Consider the following 18,411-nt stretch of genomic DNA (forward strand, 5'->3'; position numbering starts at 1 on the left):
GATAAGTCTTCACTTCACTTTTTCCGCCTTCTCTTCACCCCTCACAGAAGCAAAGAATCTCCCTCTTCCAAAGGTTCAAGTATCCCATCCTTGTTACGGGCTGCAATTTTTTTTTCTGGAATATTGGGCACAGCCCACACATACAACCCACTGCAGCAAAACATACAGTAATATAATAACAAAGAAAGATCAAGCAGAAGCTGATGCTTCCGATTCCAATTCCAATTAGGATGGCCTGGCCTCCACCAACACAGGAAGTTACATTACAGCAGCGATGCATCACCAACACCAGAAGCAGATTTCCAAACAAGATAGGCAGGGGGGTAATCATCAGCCTACACTAATTTATTTGCTTCCACCGTCAGATCATGTGCTCCACAGACCATCAAATGTTTTTTTTAATGATGAGGGGTGCCTCAGCACAGTCCTTCCTTCTACTGCCTCTCTACTGTGAGTGAAGTGTGATGTGGCTCACAACCACATGATACATCACCTATCACCATGCTCCTAGTGATAGGCCACACTAAGCATTTCCCAATGCTATTATGGCATGGCCACAAAAAGCAAGTGGTGAACATGCAGCAACACCTAGCTACCAAGTATTCCTCACCTCCTCCTCAGCCGGGAAGCAGCCCCGCACCCAGCTAGGGTATTCTCATTAACTGAGAAGCTCAGCGCCTCATTGATCCTGCTGAAAACAACTCGGAGCGGGATGCACGCGATAGTTCCGCCTGCCACTTTCCCCACCGCCGACTTCCTGTCATCGCCGTCTCTCTGGCCTGAAGCAAAAGAGGAAAGCCTCCGCATCTTTCTCGACGAGGACGCTGGCTTTTTGGTATGCGGCTGCCATAACTTGTCCACTTCTTTCTCAGATGGCCTTCTGCTGTGGCTTTTGGGTTTTGGCCGGGATGTCTGTGTTGATGATGGCACAACACGCTGCAAACCCTCAGTTTCATCCTTCTTCAATACTATTCCATTCACACTGCTTGTAGCAGGCCGCTGGGCATCTTTCCTTGATAGAGGACAGTCAAACACATCATCACTGACCTCCACGGAGACTGGATACCCCACGATGGGTTTACGATTCCACCTACTCATTAGAGAAACAAGGGGTACACGGCGCCCCGAGTTGCTGCTCCCCAGCACACTCAACTCCACATCATAAAGGGTGGGATTCAAATGCAGTGTCTTGATTGGCTTCACTGCATGACATCTTTCATGACCCAGCGGTTTCTTTTCGGGCGGCAATACCTGCAGTGGCTTCTCAAACACCAGAGATGATGTGGAACCGCTCTCACAGTTTGAATGGTTGCTTAAGGTTTCTAATGACTCTTCAGGATCACACTTGCTTTTACAGCGTCGCTGCTGAACTCCACCAACACAATCCATACCACAAGGAACTACGGCAATATGCATTTTAGCATCATGTTCAGCGGGCTTGTTCAGCCTTTTCTCCAAAAGGACAACCTCATCTCTTGCTGCTTTGTGCTTTCCTGTCTTTGTTTTGTGGTGGTCACGATCATTAGAATCTCTTGTCCTGTTCTTGCCCTCCTGATCAACAGAACTTATGGTTCTCATCTTAATATTTTTGCGTGCACGTTTCTCAGCTTTGCGGACATCATTAGCTTGCTTATGGGGTTTCCAGGTAGGATTCTTTGTCAATCCACAAGGTTGATATCTATGCAAATGATCTGGTGAAAATCACTTAGTCAGTATAGCACCCTTTAGAGGTTCAGAAACAGGAAGAAAACATCACATATGCCAGGAAGTCAAAAGATAATATGTCAAATTACCACAGCGCATCTAAGCTAAGATCCAACCTAACATCAGTTTTGTATACTGACCAATAAATCTACCATTCCATAAAAAAAGCCAATTCAGTTGCATAAGTAACCTTATGTGGAATTCTAAAATAAATAATAAAACCTCTGTAATTCCCAACAGAGATATATAAAAAAAACTACAACCAGCAGAGAGCAGTATGATCAAGGTGATCAATCAATCGACATTAAAAAGGGCAACTGCAGGCAGGCCTGATGGTCTCCCTGATTTCTCTGTACTGAGCTGTGGAATTTTTTTTTTTGAGTTTTCGAGCTGTGGAATTTTGGACACAAGAAAATAGCCATATTGTCATCATGACACCTTAACAAAACAAACAGGCTAGAGGTAGAGTGTAACTATCTAAGTATAAAATGCTATGCATCTTCCAGAATCTGTTGAAGTTAAACATAAACAAGCGTCACCAACGCTCATGCATCTAGATAGGCAACATAAATGATGATTGCCATTGTTAGAAGACATGGTACTGCTATCAAAGAAATCACTACCTGAAAATACAAAGTAGGAGAGCAGGTTTACCTGGTTCCACGATATTTTGTGCAGCAGGGGGAGTTTCGACAAAATCATTCCCATGCCGGGAATCATCACTGAGTAGCCTTGTCATGCAGGATATTTCTGTGCCCTTTGCTCGATCTGTTTTGAATGCTGCGCTGCGATGACAGCTGTTCGTGTCCAGTGGAGTATCCAAGGTTGAAGTGCCAGAGGAGATGCTTGAACATGTAGCGACGCCTAACAAATGTTCATCGGCCTTCTGGCCATTTGGTCTGGAACCATTCCACATGTCTCCATTGCAGAGCTCCGCGAGCGGGCGAGACCTGTCCTTCTTCCTGGGGATCCCGCAAGGTTGGTCCTGATGCGCAGCAGCATGCTTCCTCTTTGTGGTGGCCTGAGAGTGCACAATTCTTTTGACCTGTCCATCATTAGGCAGATCATCATACTTGGGAGCAGAGATTGCGGCAGAATCGGGCAAGTCCATTGTGGGGACCGTCTTGGATCCGATGTCCCTGAGATCCCTCATGCGGCGGGACCCTTTGGGCGCATCGTCCTCGGAGTCATAGGGCGTCTTGCGCTTCCTCTTGGGCGGCGGTGGTGGCGGCGGCAGCAGGGGCAGCGGCGGTGACGGCTGAATGGCTGGAGAAGCATCTTTGGCTTGCCCGTTGGGCATTTCAATTTTGGGCCTGGGAGAGCAGCTGCCAGCATGGAGGTAGGCCTTGGTCGCCGGGCCGAGAGCGCGCTCCTTCTCTATGTCGAGGGCCTGGAGAATGGCGTCCTCCATGCGGGCGTACCTGCCCTTGTTGTAGCTCCAGGTGGACCTGTTGCCGGTGGCGGCAAGGGAGAGGGCGTTGATGATGCGCTGCTCGAAGTCGAGCTCCCCGCAGCGGAAGGGCTTGACGCGCTTGCACCTGTCGAGGTTACACCAGTCGCTGTGGCAAGCGCAAGCAAGTGTTCGTTAGACTTAGAGTAGCTCGCTGCCCCAATTCTATGCCTTGAGGATTGAGCAGGAGATTGACTGACTGAACTGACTGACATGGTGTGACATCTTGCCAGTAATAGTACGGAAGGAACGAAGGAAGGAAGAAGCAGCATACACATAGGTTGGTCCGTCGGGGCGGCGGCCGAGGAGCATGATGGGTGTGGCGGGGCAGCGCGGCGGCGGGGGGCAGCCTTCGGGGACGTCTTGCGGCGAGATGACGATGCTGGGCCACCAGGAGCCGTTGGGGCGGCGCAGCCAGACCAGGGTCCCCTCCACGGAGACATCCACCGCCGTGGCCCCCTCCTTGGGCAGACCCCCCATCTGCGCTGGCGCTCCAATTCCAATCCCCTCCTCCTCCTCCTCCTATCCGGCAATCTGATCTCTCCGCCTGGGCATGGGGAGGGACTGCGGCGGCGCGGAGGGCACAGGCTGCGGGCTCCGCTCCCCCCGTGGTGGCGTGAGGCGAGGCGGAGCAGTGGGGCAGTCGGGGAAGGGGAAGAAGGGGAGAAGAGAGGAGGCTTTTACACCGGTGCCATTAAAAAAAAAAGTTTATAATTACACACATGCTATTAAAAAAAGTTGACCGTACACATATATCACCGTTCTGAAATTTTTTGCTCTCTAAGCTATTTCATCCGCATTTCGTTTATTATTCACCATTTGGGAGTCCTGACAAGTGAGTCAGGTCAGTCAAAAAGTCCATAATACTCCTCTCATCCCTATCCTCTCTTTCTCTCTCTCAAACTCGACCTCATCTCTCTTCTCCGCGCGCGTCCGCGGTGGCTGGCCAGGGCGGAGCTCCCCCCGCGCCCGCGGCGACCGACCAGGGCCGAGCTCGCCCGCGCGCGCCCGCGGCGGCCGGAGCTCACCTCCTCGCGTCATCTCCACGCGCGCTGCGGCAGATCCACGGCGAGGACCGGCTACAGCAGCTCCACGCGCGCCTCCTCTTGGCTCCCGCCGTCGCCGTTGGAGACGAGGCCGCCTCCCTGCACACCGGGGTCCTCGTCGTCGCCATCGGGGCTCGTGTCGGTGTGCGCGGGGGAGCTCCACCCTCGGCTACTGCAACTCCCCATTGCTCACCCTGTCCATCCCCGCCATCTCCTTCTTGGTCGCGGCGGCACGGGAGGCGCGGCGGCACAGCGCGCCGGGCACGCCCACGACCGCGAGCACGACGAGCTCCACCACCGCGAAGGGGGAAGCAGTAGCACACCGCCTGCGCCACGACGACGAGCAGGAGCACGGGGAGTGCGGAATGGAGGCGCAAAAGAAAGAGAGAGAAAAAGAGAGTTTGGGTGGCTGACAAACGGACCCCACCGTGGGTAAAATGGTCATTTCACCTGTCGGTTTGACACCGTTAAGTAGAAAAACGGACGAAATGGCTTGGAGAGCAAAGAAGTTCAGAACGGTGACATATATGTGCGGCCAACTTTTTTAATGACCTATGTATAATTATAAACTTTTTTAATGGCACACATGTAATAGCCTCAAAAGAGAGTGCTTGTCTCTCTCTACTCTCAACTGGAGTATAGCGGACTATGGAGGGAAGGAAGAGCCTTTTACGCGCGTGCCATTACGAAAGATGGTACGATGTCACGACACTAAATTTTTTTACCTCATTTTGTCGATTTTTAATTTTAACGGTGTTAAACTGCGCTGAAAAAAGTCTAGATTACCTTTAGTTCTACTAGTACGAGTGTATGAGATCTTTTAATCTTAGCCATAGATATAGAGATGAACGGTTAAGGTTAATTGCCAGTATAAGTGTATTTCTAAATTTATTTTTTAAAGGAAAATGGTTGTATAAGGTGTGGGCGTGACTTCACGGTGGGGTCATCAAGCTGGCTAGATCGACATAGCAAGGCATGGTTCTGCTCTGCTGCTCGCTCCGGTCGCCCGCGCGGCGTTGCACGTGTGCGTGCTGGGAAGGGTTGTAGGGGTGCTGCGCCTAGCTCGGCCGGTGGCGGGATGTGGGTGTCTGGCTCGCACCATGGCCGCCGCATTGGGCGGCTCTCAGCGGGAACACCGGAGGCGGTGGGCACAACGCTGTCACCAGGTGCATCATGGCGTCGCTCAAGATCCCGACGACGAGTACGCCATGGTGTGCACCGCCAACAGGACCACCGCGTTCCGCCCCCTCGCGGAGTCCTAAGCGTTCTGGCCCAGGAAGCAGCTACTCCCCGTGTACGATTACGCAAGGGCGGATCTATAGTAGTAGCATGGGGGTACAGCTGTCCCCCCAAAATTTCTGAAAAAAATCAAGTATATATATACTTTAATATCTTGTATATGTATAATACTCTTTCTAGGCCCAGCTGCAGCCCATTTTCAAACGTACAGCAGCCCATTTCCAAATATATTGACGTATAATAAGCACTTTGCCGATCTGCCGAATACAAAACGACGCGTCACAGCGATACAACTCCTTCCTCAACCCCGCCCGCCGCCGCTGCAAAGATGGAAACCCTCGTCGTCGTCGTTCGGTCGTTGTCTGACGGCCGGCCGGCTGGCTGAGGCGCTGCTTGCCTGCTTCTGGTTTCTGACCTTTCCTCCGGCCGTCTGCTCGTCCTACACGCTACGCTAATATGCCCAGGAATTGCCAAACTAACAAGTTGCAAAGGGTAAAAATTCAATCTTGTTCTATTGCGATCACTGATCAATCATTTTTTTACCGGAATATTCCCATCAATAATGAGTTCTAGTTTGCGGAATCCCTCTTCTAATTTGACCGATTATTGCAGACTGCAGAACATCAAGGATCAAGTAGCATGAAGAGGAATAACAATCTTGCATCTCTATGGAATGCTCATGCTCAGAAACAGAAAGCACAAAAGGTGTCTTCTTCCACTCCAAATCAACTAATTATTCATGATCAACAAGTAGGACCTAAAATTCCTTGTGAGGAAGAAATACATGAGACACAGGAGATGGAAGATCAAGAAGCAAGACCTAAAAATCCTAGTGACGAAGAAATACATGAGGAACAAGAGACAGAAGAGGGAATTTATGATGTTGATCGTCTTCCCCATGATCCTGGAAAGAGGATCCCCATCATCCAATATTCTGCCAATGAGCAAGATGCAGTGAGAAGAGGATATATTGCAAAAGGGCCATGCCAGCCAAGGACATATAATTTTCCACAGCGACAAATTGGTGGTAAGCGTCGCTTTCCGGTTAGATGGTTTGACAAGTATGATTGGCTTGAGTACAGTGTGGAAAAGGACGCTGCCTTCTACTTTGTTTGTTATTTGTTTGCGGATGCAGCTAATTATGTTGGTGGTGATGCTTTTGTGAATAGTGGGTTTAGAAAATAGAACCAGCCTACAAAACTTGACTTGCATGTTGGAAGCATTACAAGCACCCACAATGAAGCTCTTGAGAAATTTACTAATTTCATTAGGCCAAGAGCATCAATAGCAAGTACTTACATTAAGTACACCACAGAAGAAAAAGTTAAATATAAGGCGCGCCTAACCTACTCAATTGGTTGTCTGAGGTTTCTTTTGCGTCAAGGGTTGTCTTGTCGGGGACATGATGAAAGTGACACATCTAGCAATATGGGGAATTTTAAGGAACTCCAAAAATGGTTGGGTGAAATGTTTGAAGATGTTAGAAAGGTTACAGGACAGAATGCTCCCAAGAATTGTCAGATGACTGCCCATTCCATACAAACAGATATCATTAACTGTTGTGCCAAAGAAACTAGCAAACTTATTATTGAAGATCTTAGAGATGACTACTTTTCTATTCTTGCTGATGAATCTAGTGATGTTTACCAAAAGGAACAGTTAGCTCTTTGTATAAGGTATGTTGACAAAAAAGGAAGGGTTACAGAAAGATTCCTTGGTATTGTTCATGTTCAGGATACTACTTCTTCAACACTAAAAGATGCAATAGTGTCTCTTCTTATGGAGCACAAATTGACATTATCTAAATGTCATGGTCAAGGATATGATGGAGCTAGTAACATGAAGGGGGAAATCAATGGGCTGAAAACAAAAATCATGGACGAATCTCCTTCAGCATACTATATTCATTGCTTTGCGCACCAACTCCAATTGACTCTTGTTGCTGTTGCCAAACAAAATGATGATTGTGTCGTATTTTTTGATTGTGTCACAAATATTTTGAATGTTGTTGGGATTTCTTGTAGAAAGCATCACATGCTTAGAGAAGCCCAGGCACAGGAGGTTTTGGAAGCTTTAGAACAGGGTGAAATTGAAACAGGACAAGGTTTAAATCAAGAGATGGGTCTGGGTAGGCCAGGAGATACTCGGTGGGGAACTCACTACAAGACTATTTCTTGTATTATTGCTATGTATCCCACACTCCGGAAAGTTCTTGGGAAGATCTCAAAAGATAAATCTCAATCTGAGCGTATAAAAGCTTAAAATTGCTTGACAGTAATTGAGTCATTTGACTTTATATTCATGGCACACTTATTGCTGACCATATTTGGATATACTGATGAGTTATGCAAGGCTTTGTAAAAAAGGGATCAAGACATTATTAATGCTATTGAACTTGTTGAGATGACTAAGTTCCATTTGTAAGTGTTGCGAGAGGACAATGAATGGGAAACCTTTCTGAAGGATGTCACATCTTTTTGTGTTAAACATCGAGTCAAGGTTCCTGATATGGATGGTTTTTATGTGCCTGTGGGGAGACCAAAACGTTACTTTGTGAAAGTAAAGAATCTTCATCGGTTCCATGTTGAAATGTTTCTAAGTGTCATTGATATGCAACTCCAAGAGCTCAATAGCAGGTCTGATAATATATATTGCTTATTATTTTATTATTGTTCAGTTTTTTTTTGTTTTTTCCTTTCGTAATAATTTATTTTCTCCTTACTAGGGCAGGTTTGATGAAGTTAATACAGAGCTTCTTGTTTGCATGGCTGCTCTAAATCCAGCTAATTCATTTGCTGCTTTTGATAAAGATAAACTTATGAAACTTGCAAAGTTTTATCCTCAAGATTTTACAAGTACAGATTTGATCCAACTTTCTTCGCAGCTTAATATGTTTATTGTTGATGTGCGAAACGACACAAGGTTTCAACAAGTGAAGAATCTTAATGAGCTATCTATCAAACTAGTTGAGACAAAGAAGCATGATCGCTTTAAACAGGTTTATTTATTGCTGAAATTGGTCCTCATCCTTCCCGTAGCTACTGCAAGTGTTGAGAGAGTCTTTTCAGGAATGAACTATGTGAAGACCAAGCTTCGGAATAAGATGGGTGATCAATACTTAAATGATTGTTTGGTCACATTTATTGAGCATGACTTTTTTCGACGTGTAAGCAATGAAGATATCATTAAACGCTTTCAAGCCATGGCGGAACGGCGTGTGAAGCTTTAGCTGGAAACTTGTATTAGTATATTAGAATTATGGAAAGTTGAAAACATGTAACTTATCACAACTATTTTATCATCGTTTAGTGATCTAATTATGTCGTGTTCATGTTCTTTGACTATATCGTTTTCGTCCGTACCCCCATGATTGAAATCCTAGATCCGCCACTGCGATTACGAGAGCGAGGCCGTGGCTGCCATGGCCGACAGCGCGCGCCGTCGGGGCGCTGAGGTCACCTCCGCGAACTTCGCCTGGTCGAGCATGAGGATCCACGTCACCGCCCCCTGCTCATCGCCATCGGCAACCGGCTGTGGCTCATACGCGAAGGGGTCCTTCCACCCGCGGTAGTCCCAGTAGTCGACGTGGAACGCCAGCACCACGACGGCGGCGTCGTCCCTGGAGTCCTGCGCCAGCCGCGCCGCCACGGCATTCGCCTCGGGCGACGCCATGCACCCCTACGACGCGAATAGCTCCACCAGCACCGGGCCCAGGGCCGCCTCCTGGTGCTCGCCCTCGGCCATGGTCGCGTCGTCCGACGCCGACGCCGTCGCGCAGCCCCTGCGCCCGAAGCATGCCAGCAGCCGCGGCGCCGTTGGTGGGGTGGTGGTAGCTATGTCGTAACGAGCTAGCAAGCGAGCGAGCTGCCGTGCGGCGGTGTCCGCGGCCGGCGCTTGCAGCAGCTGGGTAGGAACGTCGTGGTGAAGGGAACCGATCAGGCTAGTGAGCTCGCTGGCGCGTTGGCCCTTAGCACGCAGGGGTAGAGCTGGAGAAAGGAGCCACACGCGTCCGGCGGCGAGGTACGCGCGGGCAGCATCGGGCTCGGCTGATAGGCTAAGGAGGAAGAAGGCGGCCGGGTCACTTACAGTTTGCGCCCTACCGGGCAGAGAGAGAAAGAAGGGAGAGGACAAGGTTATGAAAGAAGGGTATTTTGGGCATTATCATCGGTCGGGCCCACATGTTAGGGATAACGGTGGAAATCAAATAGAAGGTGAACGGAATTACATGAGAGGTAAGAAAGTTTAGCGTCATGGCATCAGGACGCGTTCGACGGAATTACATGAGAGGTAAGAAAGTTTAGCATCATGACATCAGGACGCGTTCGAATTCTTTAGTAGCTCGCTGGCCAGGACCCTCTTCTGAAATGGCACGTGGGTAAAAGGCTCAAGGAAGAGGAGCACGCGAGAGAGAGGCCAGCCAAGGCCACAAGGAGGGGTCATGGGCTGTCTTTGAATGGGCCTTTCAAGCCCACGTCGGTCGGGGGCCATTAGAACCGACCGCGGCGGGCCGGGCGCGATCGGGATCCAGTACTTCGGGTATATATAAATGAAGTGCTCGGACGAGGTGCTTCGTTGCGTCTTCAGTTTGGCCCCAAATCGTGGAGCGGAAACCCTAGTTCCCCGCCGCAGCCGGTACCCAACCCTATCCTGTCCGCCGCCGCCTGTCGCCTCCTCCCCCACCCCAAAACCCAGAACCTCTAATCCTAATAATTATTTCTGTGCAGTCGCCGCCCCAATCCCCCACCTACTTCACCCGCTCCGCTCGACAGATCCATACATGTAAGTAGTAGATTCTCCTTTTCTTGCCCCTTAGCGGTCGTTTGAATTTCGAGTGCTGGGTGCGTGTGAATCGCGAGATCTAGGCTTCTAGGGTTTGCGGTGCTGACGGTTTCCGTTCCGCTTCTTCTGCGCAGGATGGGAGAGGCCAAGGAGAACGACGTCTACGAAGAGGAGCTCCTGGACTACGAGGAGGACGATGACAAGACGGTCGATGGCTCCGCCGCTAAGCCCACCGGAGAGGTCGCGAAGAAGTAAGCCCTCTTCCCCTACTGTTTGATTTCTCTAACCTCTCCATCTGTTACTTGGATTCGATCTGATTCCCAACTATGCTAACACGTTAGTTGCGTTAAATAACAATATCAGGGGCTACGTCGGGATCCACAGTTCCGGTTTCAGAGACTTCCTGCTCAAGCCAGAGCTGCTTCGTGCTATCCAGGATTGCGGTTTTGAGCATCCTTCCGAAGGCAAGCTTCTCCTTTCCATCTATTCTTTTCCCCGTTGACTTCTGTGTGGCTGCTAGTGGACACTGCAAAGTGACTGCGAACTAATGATTCATTATCATCCCTAATTGTCAAGATGATTAACGATTGAAATTCTACAAATATGCAATAAGACGGTGAACTTGTATATCATACCGTGCTTCTGTTTTACTTCCTAAAACCAAGCGGCACAGTATAAATATAGCAGCAAATTAGTTCTTCCATAATGTGCCTTGATGTTAGGAGGCTCAATTCGTGTGGAGAGACGGTTTGGATTCTGTACAAGTGTCTCTAAATTGTACCTTTAGTTTCTTAGTATTAGGAATACACTTTAAAGACATCTGAATAACAAGTCATGCTGTATTTTAGTCATATAAGGAGGCAACTTCTAGTTTTTGTATGCTGGTATTTCCAATGTTATGGTTTTGCTCTGCAGTGTTGGAATCTTGTTAGACATATCCAATTCCAGTGGGATTATTGCTTTTACATAACCAAAAAAGGTTCTTGCAACTAATAAATGCAGCCAAAGTAAAAAAAAAGAACTACTTTTGAAAAGGTTCCCAGACGACAATGCAATATTTATTGTCCAGTTAACTCTCTCCAATCATGATGTACTTGTACATTGATGTCCAAGTAATTTAACATGTCATAAAGCTGCTTTGTTAACTAGATATGTTACTATATAAAAATTAATGGCCAAAGATATGTTTTGAAAGCTCTCTAAAAATGGTATTTTGTGCCAGGCACTTTTAGCATATTGCTGTAACGCTTGTCCTAGTGCTCTGCTGGGCTTCAATGTTTATCATTCGTTTTCACCATGTAGTTTGTAACATTCTTGTCTTGTTGGTGTGCAGGTACACTTTCTTCTTTGGAGCAGAACATGGTAACACTTTCCATTAACACGGATCCAGAAGGTTAAACTTTTACTCACTGGGGTGCTGCTCCAATTTCTTTTGGTTCCACATCAGTGCAACACGAGTGCATCCCTCAAGCCATTCTTGGAATGGATGTCATCTGTCAAGCTAAATCTGGGATGGGGAAAACTGCTGTGTTTGTCCTTTCATCCCTCCAACAAATTGACCCTGTCGCGGGTCAGGTAGCAGCACTTGTACTGTGCCACACTAGGGAACTGGCTTACCAGGTTGGTACTTGCAGAATATATGTTTCCATCAGTTTTCTTGATGAATCTGTGTCAGATTTTGATTATTTGCTCCACTTATCTTTCTGTAGATATGTCATGAATTTGAGAGGTTCAGCAAATATCTCACTGAAGTTAAAGTTGCTGTCTTCTATGGAGGTGTTCACATCAGGAAGCATAAAGATTTGTTGAAGAATGAATGCCCTCATATTGTGGTCGGCACGCCTGGAAGGATACTTGCTCTTGCCAGGGATAAGGATCTCTCCTTGAAGAATGTGAGGCACTTCATTCTTGATGAATGTGACAAGATGCTCGAATCACTTGGTAATACTCTATCTCCTATTTTGTCAACATGTTTTAAGTACAGTATAAAAAGTATAATTGGTGGCCTTTTTCCTGATGGTGTCCTTGACAAATATATGTATGATGCAGACATGCGGAGAGACGTTCAGGAGATCTTCAAAATGACTCCTCATGATAAGCAAGTCATGATGTTTTCAGCAACGCTCAGCAAGGAGATCCGTCCTGTATGCAAGAAATTTATGCAAGATGTAATGTCCTGCAGCCTTCTCCAGCTCTCCTTTCCAAAGTCGTCATATTTAATTCCTCCTGTGGTGGTCCTCCTGTAGCTGTTAGTCATTTACCAGCATTGGAGTTGTTTAGTCGTCTGCTCTCTCTAGGTGAAAGGATTCTATTCCTCCGAGTCTCTATTTGTAGTACATAAGCCAGTCATGTCCTTTCCTTTTTCATTGTCCACACCTGTACAATAGAAGGTGGAGAGGGACGGGTGTCTGTCCAAATGGTGAATTATTGGCAATGTGTTGGCAACTGGGGGCAGATAAAGGGTTGCCTTCTGTCTTGAAGATGCAGTCTCGAGCTCCTGGTCGACATCTCCAGTTTGCTGCACACTCAATGTTCACTTGGTTTCACTTAATTGGACTTCACTGATGCTGGTTATCCAACTATCTTGTGCTGGTGGAAAAAGAGTTCTTTTGCTGGAGTTGTATTTGGAAGCACTGTTGCAAAACTTAAGCAAATTTGCAAATTTGGAGAGATTCTAGTGTCCAACACTGCATAATTGAACTTCTATATGGAGGCTGCATGTACATTGACAGAGGGGTTTATATACCATTCTTTTGGTATATATACTGCAAGATTGACGCTGCAATGCTAATTTCTTTCATCTATCATTTGTTCCCTTACAGCCGATGGAAATATATGTTGATGATGAGGCAAAGTTGACCCTCCATGGTCTTGTACAGGTAACACAGGAATTCTCATCTCTTGAGTTACGGCACATCTTTTTTTATTTGCTTTATCTAAATAATTGGAATCATATATTTTGCAGCACTATATAAAACTTAGCGAGGCTGAGAAGAACCGGAAACTGAATGATCTCTTGGATGCTCTTGATTTCAACCAAGTTGTGATATTTGTGAAGAGTGTTAGCAGAGCTGCCGAACTGAATAAATTGCTTTGTGAGTGCAACTTCCCATCAATCTGCATTCATTCTGGAATGACCCAGGAAGAAAGGTAATCGCTCGAACTCACACTGCAGTTCATTTCTTGCTTAGCTATGTGTGTGTTTGCCTGAGGAAATGAAGTTGAATGGGTATTAATGTTCCATTCTTCTGGTCTTTGGTGTGCAATTATTCATCTTTGTAACCAAATCCTTCATGGTAGGCTTTGTAATTGTTTGTGTACTACGCACTTATTTATGGGTGTTGCTTGGCTGGTTGCACTTGCTCACTCCATTGCAGGCTTTGTTATCCAATTTCCCAAGTTTCCTTTATTGGTGTACTATGTCCTTTATTTATTATTTATATATATAGGTGTTGCTTGGCTGCTTGCACTCAGCTGGTTGATGATTGATTGTGCCTCTTTAGATAATGTATATATCTGTTTTGTCATTAAGATCGTATGATGGCTAGTTAGGTAATAATTATGCAATTTTGATAGCATGTATTGTATTGTTGTGGTTTTGTTCTTTGTACTATTAAGTGAATTAATTATAGTGTATAAAAATAGCTTTTGTGTTGTTTTCCGACACATGCATTATATCTGCCATGTACTTATTTGTGAATTGATGCTTTTGGTTGGCAGGCTAACCAGATATAAAAACTTTAAGGAAGGCCACAAGAGAATTCTTGTGGCTACAGATTTAGTTGGCAGGGGCATTGACATTGAGCGTGTCAACATTGTGATAAACTATGACATGCCAGACTCAGCTGATACTTATTTGCACAGGGTAACTTTTGTGTGCCCTGCTATTAACTTTAGTGAGGTCGAATTATTTTGTGTATGCTGATGGTAGTGCTCCTAATGCTCCTTGCAGGTTGGAAGGGCAGGTCGTTTTGGCACGAAGGGACTTGCAATTACCTTTGTTTCCTCTGCTTCGGATTCTGACGTTCTTAACCAAGTAAGTTTTCGTGTGCCCAAACTTTGTTTTTTCGTCCATTGCAATAACTTGGCCTAACAATGGTATACAACCTTTGGAAGGTGCAAGAAAGGTTTGAGGTAGACATAAAGGAGCTGCCTGAGCAAATTGACACTTCCACCTACAGTAAGTGGTGCTTCTTTGTCTTGATGATTGAGGGATATATCTCCGCAGTTATCTTTGTGTTTTGTAATGTGACCTTACATGCTTCTTGTATTGTGATTGTCAGTGCCATCGTAAGTGGAAGACCGCCATTGCTGCAATGCATTCTCACTGTGCGTCAACTGAGAAGAATAGAGCAGGATAGTGAGTCCGCTGTCTGGAGATGGTTACTTTTGGAACTATGCGATCTGGAGGATTTGTTTTGCCTCCTTTGTACCTTAAAAAAGGCAGTCAGGATGATGATCTGTATTTTGAGACAATGCTGTCTGTTTGGGCCCTGTAGGCCTACCTAAATTGTGCTGTTCTGTTATGTTAGGATTTTGCATTGTCAAAAATTAATTCACTTATTGTACGAGTAAGCTGCATATTTGTTGGTTTTTTTTATCTGTGTTCCGCGGTGGTTAACTTAGTATTTTGCTGGGTTAAATGATGTTTTGAGACCCTATTTTGCTGGGGGCTTGCTGTCGTTCGGCTGCAGGTCAACAGCTTGACTCACCAAAAGGTTAATGTGTACCCCCAGTCGTATCTTGCAGTGGCAGTGTACCATTTACTCCTCTAAACTAGGGTACAGATTGTAAAAAATTTCAGTGGCATATTCTCATGGGGTTGGGCCATTTCTTCAAAAAAAAAAAAAAAGTCAGAAGTTACCATTTACTCGTCTAAACTAGGGTACAGAATCAAGGTAAAAAATTTCAGTGGTAGTCGTGCGATTGGGCCATGAGACCTTCATGGCGTGTGTCAAGAACTCGTACGTAAAGGCAGTCGTATATGACGCAGTCAAAGCATGCGCTGTTGATCTTTCATTTCAGGTGTATTTGTTGTTGGTCTTTCATTTCAATCTAAAATTGTCTCGGTTTGACAGACAGAACGAGCTGTGGCTAGGAATTTCCATGAAGTAATCCTCATTTCAACCGAGATCGCCTCCTTGAATTTATTTATCTCTGTTCATATGTAGAGGACTAGAGGCATGGTATTTGTGTGTATGTTACAATATGATGAGGGGGGCATAATGCCGCCATCACCGCACCTAAACTTGGTTTCTTCTTATACAAAAGGGCATGCTGCTGCCTGCTTCTGATCTGATACAAAACGGCAAAGTTCCAGTATAACTTATACACTAGAATAGATAATCAGTTGCTGCTAACCAGCATATATTGTTAACATTATACAAGCAGCCTTATACTCTTATTCCTTCCCTCTCTAGTCCTCTGGAAGGAAGCAGATACATACATACATACACGCAAATATTATGTAACATGTGTATTAACTGTCTGTCAACTCATCCAAACTCAGGCAAAAATCTTCTCCGCAAATATATCAAGGAGGGAGAGTGCCTGCATGCAACCACATGAGAAAATTTTCTGGATTAGCCTCTGCACTTGCACAGTAGCTTAGCTAGCAGTAGCAGTAGTAAGTATTCAAGCTCACCTCATGGACACTGAGCTCCAGCCTGAACTTGGGGCCGTCGTAGTGGTGGAGGATGGGGCGGAAAGCGTCCTCCTCCAGCGGATCACAGATCTTGCGCGTTGCAACCCTCACCTATTGGTCAAGATTGGCCAGCAAATCTGGGATTAGATCAGATATTACTAGACTGAATCAAAACATTATTAGACCGGATCAACACGGAAATCAGTTGAAACAGATGGAGACGGCCGACTCAAGGCACTGTGACAGTTATGTGTTTGGCTTTTGTGTGTGCATGACATCAATATATTGACATGACTAGGCCAACAAGGCAAAAGCTTGACAAGGCCACATTCACCCAACCAAAGTTTGACAACTTGATCCATTGGTAAGGTCGGCCAACCACCTTGACTTAGACAATTAGAAGCATTCAGTCCTACCGCCACTACTTTTCTGTGCATGCAACTAAAGCAAGCATTTTTCTTTTCTTTTGACGATTAGGCCAGATTGATTGATGTGCAGGATCACATGAACCAAGTAATCTAACTAATTGTCCCTATCTTTTTTTTTGTTTCTTTAATTACCATTTTATTTCACACAAACTAATTCTGTGGTAATATGATTGAGTACTATTTCCTCATCACAGAGAGCGAGGAGGTTGAGCCTCCTACCTGAGCAGGGAAGCGGGACTCGCCGGGGCACTTCTTGTCCTCCCAAGCTTTTGGATCGATGTTGGATCCTCCGAAGCTTGCAGCCTGCGTGCGTGCCATAGATGAGACCTTTTTTTTCTCTCTCAGTATGAAATTAATGACAAGATAAGATGCTGAAATGATGGGTTCATATGTATCATCTGATCGATATGATGAGTAATAGTAATAAACATAAAAGAGTAGGTATTGATTTGGACCTCAAAGATGCCGTGGAGCTGGTGGGTGGAGTAGTTGTAGAGGAAGAGGGGCAGGCCCGGCCTGATGGCCCTCACCGAATCCCTGTACCTGGACGGCAGCCCTGCAGCGCAGGAAATCGATCAAGAGAATGATTCAGTATTCCGATTAGATGGAATTGGAATGGAAGAATAAAAATCAAAACTTGGGAGTTGATCTTGGATTCGATTCGGTGTATATCCGATGCTGGAATATGTGTGTAGGGTATAATCGATCCAATTCCAATGAACGGGAAATGAAGACGGAGGATGCAGCAGCTAGCATACCGAAGAGCTGCTTCTTGAGGTTCTCCTCCATGGTGTCGTTGTTGCAGACGAAGATGTACCCGCCGATGGCCTCGCCCCTGGGCAGCGCCTCCGTCGCCGGCAGGCTCTTGAACCTCTTGTCGACGCCGGCGCCGTTGCCGTTGCCGGAGTTCTTGAGCTTCTTGTCGTGGTGGGCGGCGGCGGCGGAGTTCTTCTTGCCGCCGCCGACGACGTTGTTGTTGTTTGCCGGCCTGCCGACGGACTTGTTGAAGTAGCTCTTGACGGCGTCGTTGTTGGCGTTGGCGTTCCTGTTGAGGTAGTAGTAGTCGGCCACGTCCATGGTCTTGCCGGCGGCGGGGATGGCGTTCTTGTTGAGGTAGTAGTCGGTCACGCTCATGGTCTTGCTGGCGGCGGCGTTGGTGTTGGTGTTCTTGTTGAGGTAGTAGTCGCTCACGCTCATGGTCTTGCTGGCGGCGGCGTTGTTGGAACCAACACCGGCACCGGCGGCGTTGGCGTTGTAGCGGTCGGCGCTGGTGGTTGTGGCGTTGCCGAAGGCGAGCTTGGCGGATCCGATGAGGCCCGGTGCGTTGGTGTTGCCGCCGGGGAAGGAGGAGGGATTGCCCGAGGAGGGAGGATCCGGTGGCGAGGTGGTGGAGGACCAGATGGAGTCGGCGATGGAGAGGTTGGAGAAGTTGTTGTGCAGGCGCAGCTGGTCGCTGAAGTTCCAGAACTCGCGGTCGTAGGAGGCGTCCATGGCGGATGGATGGATCGGGATCTTGGCTCCGGCGGGTGGCGGTCGGCAGTCGGGTCCTCCTCGCTACCTCTCCTCAACTGCTGAATGGATGAAGAGGACGGGTGCGATGCCCGGGACTGCCGGATGCCCGGATGGGAGGGGTTGGAGAAGTAGAGGACAGGGAAATCAATCAACAAGGGGAGGAACCAGGAAGTGGGGGCGGGCCGTGCAAGCGAAGGCAAAGAAAGGTGGGGGACTGCCGAGTGGCGACTGGGAGGGAACTCTGGGAGCTTCCTTCGCTTTCCTTTCACTCATGTTCCCACTTACGGAGTACATAATAGTTTTTAAGTATACTTTTGTACGTATGATTTTATAATTTTTGTACGTGGTCGCGTATTGTATATATTTTAGTCCTGCATAAAGATTTTTGGCTGTACTCGTATGGGTTTTCTATATACTCCTAATCAATCGCAGTAGATCAAAGAGATTACACACGGTTGTACTGCTCGGTGTATACAAGAAATGTCCAATCTCTACCATATGTGGAGAGCTTGTTTATGTAGGGTTTGCAGAGAGGGGGGTTGATGACATGTGTTTTGTTGTATCGGAATTTCTATCCAAGGGCGGAGCCAGAAATTACTGATAGGAGGG

The 18,411-nt window shown here is 46.9% G+C and overlaps 3 protein-coding genes and 1 pseudogene across 4 annotated transcripts; 2 read left to right on the plus strand and 2 right to left on the minus strand.

Annotated features, from left to right (window-relative positions):
* Window positions 1-160: 160 nt before the first annotated feature.
* Window positions 161-3,837, minus strand: LOC136517057 (uncharacterized protein At1g51745-like). The gene is made up of 3 exons (XM_066510571.1): window positions 3,429-3,837; window positions 2,359-3,263; window positions 161-1,691 (listed from the first exon to the last, which is right to left on the minus strand). The coding sequence occupies exons 1-3, from the start codon at window positions 3,632-3,634 to the stop codon at window positions 607-609; spliced, it is 2,196 nt and encodes a 731-aa protein (XP_066366668.1). The 5' UTR covers window positions 3,635-3,837; the 3' UTR covers window positions 161-606.
* Window positions 3,838-5,300: 1,463 nt separating this feature from the next.
* Window positions 5,301-8,668, plus strand: LOC136516161 (uncharacterized; annotated as a pseudogene).
* Window positions 8,669-9,970: 1,302 nt separating this feature from the next.
* On the plus strand, window positions 9,971-14,813 carry LOC136518067 (DEAD-box ATP-dependent RNA helicase 15-like). 2 transcript variants are annotated; one of them, XM_066511724.1, is made up of 13 exons: window positions 9,986-10,071; window positions 10,164-10,218; window positions 10,353-10,469; window positions 10,582-10,682; window positions 11,666-11,838; window positions 11,928-12,159; window positions 12,268-12,386; window positions 13,041-13,097; window positions 13,184-13,368; window positions 13,939-14,083; window positions 14,171-14,254; window positions 14,335-14,398; window positions 14,502-14,813. In XM_066511724.1, coding segments are annotated over exons 2-13 (1,290 nt in total). In that variant the 5' UTR covers window positions 9,986-10,071; window positions 10,164-10,216; the 3' UTR covers window positions 14,513-14,813. The 2 variants fall into 2 exon arrangements, with proteins under 2 accessions (XP_066367820.1, XP_066367821.1); XM_066511723.1 differs by having other exon boundaries at window positions 9,971-10,218.
* Window positions 14,814-15,398: 585 nt separating this feature from the next.
* On the minus strand, window positions 15,399-18,031 carry LOC136518068 (B2 protein-like). Its single transcript, XM_066511725.1, has 5 exons — window positions 17,049-18,031; window positions 16,746-16,846; window positions 16,510-16,593; window positions 15,863-15,973; window positions 15,399-15,768 (listed from the first exon to the last, which is right to left on the minus strand). Exons 1-5 carry the CDS (start codon window positions 17,779-17,781, stop codon window positions 15,724-15,726), a joined length of 1,074 nt encoding a protein of 357 aa, XP_066367822.1. The 5' UTR covers window positions 17,782-18,031; the 3' UTR covers window positions 15,399-15,723.
* Window positions 18,032-18,411: the final 380 nt, after the last annotated feature.

This window comes from Miscanthus floridulus, chromosome 17 (assembly GCF_019320115.1).
Source record: "Miscanthus floridulus cultivar M001 chromosome 17, ASM1932011v1, whole genome shotgun sequence".
NCBI classification, from domain to species: domain Eukaryota; kingdom Viridiplantae; phylum Streptophyta; class Magnoliopsida; order Poales; family Poaceae; genus Miscanthus; species Miscanthus floridulus.

What these genes read in the sequence shown, in the direction of transcription:
- LOC136517057 (XM_066510571.1), bottom strand. Translation starts at nt 3,634, where the DNA reads ATGGGGGGTCTGCCCAAGGAGGGGGCCACGGCGGTGGATGTCTCCGTG. An exon ending in CCCGACGGACCAACCTATGT is followed by an intron (nt 3,264 to 3,428) that starts GTATGCTGCTTC and finishes CGCTTGCCACAG; the next exon opens with CGACTGGTGTAACCTCGACA. An exon ending in ACAAAATATCGTGGAACCAG is followed by an intron (nt 1,692 to 2,358) that starts GTAAACCTGCTC and finishes GATTTTCACCAG; the next exon opens with ATCATTTGCATAGATATCAA.
- LOC136518067 (XM_066511723.1), top strand. Translation starts at nt 9,986, where the DNA reads ATGAAGTGCTCGGACGAGGTGCTTCGTTGCGTCTTCAGTTTGGCCCCA. An exon ending in TTTTGAGCATCCTTCCGAAG is followed by an intron (nt 10,683 to 11,665) that starts GCAAGCTTCTCC and finishes GTTCCACATCAG; the next exon opens with TGCAACACGAGTGCATCCCT. An exon ending in GCAAGAAATTTATGCAAGAT is followed by an intron (nt 12,387 to 13,040) that starts GTAATGTCCTGC and finishes GTTCCCTTACAG; the next exon opens with CCGATGGAAATATATGTTGA.
- LOC136518068 (XM_066511725.1), bottom strand. Translation starts at nt 17,781, where the DNA reads ATGGACGCCTCCTACGACCGCGAGTTCTGGAACTTCAGCGACCAGCTG. An exon ending in AGCTCCACGGCATCTTTGAG is followed by an intron (nt 16,594 to 16,745) that starts GTCCAAATCAAT and finishes GCACGCACGCAG; the next exon opens with GCTGCAAGCTTCGGAGGATC. An exon ending in AGTCCCGCTTCCCTGCTCAG is followed by an intron (nt 15,974 to 16,509) that starts GTAGGAGGCTCA and finishes CTTGACCAATAG; the next exon opens with GTGAGGGTTGCAACGCGCAA.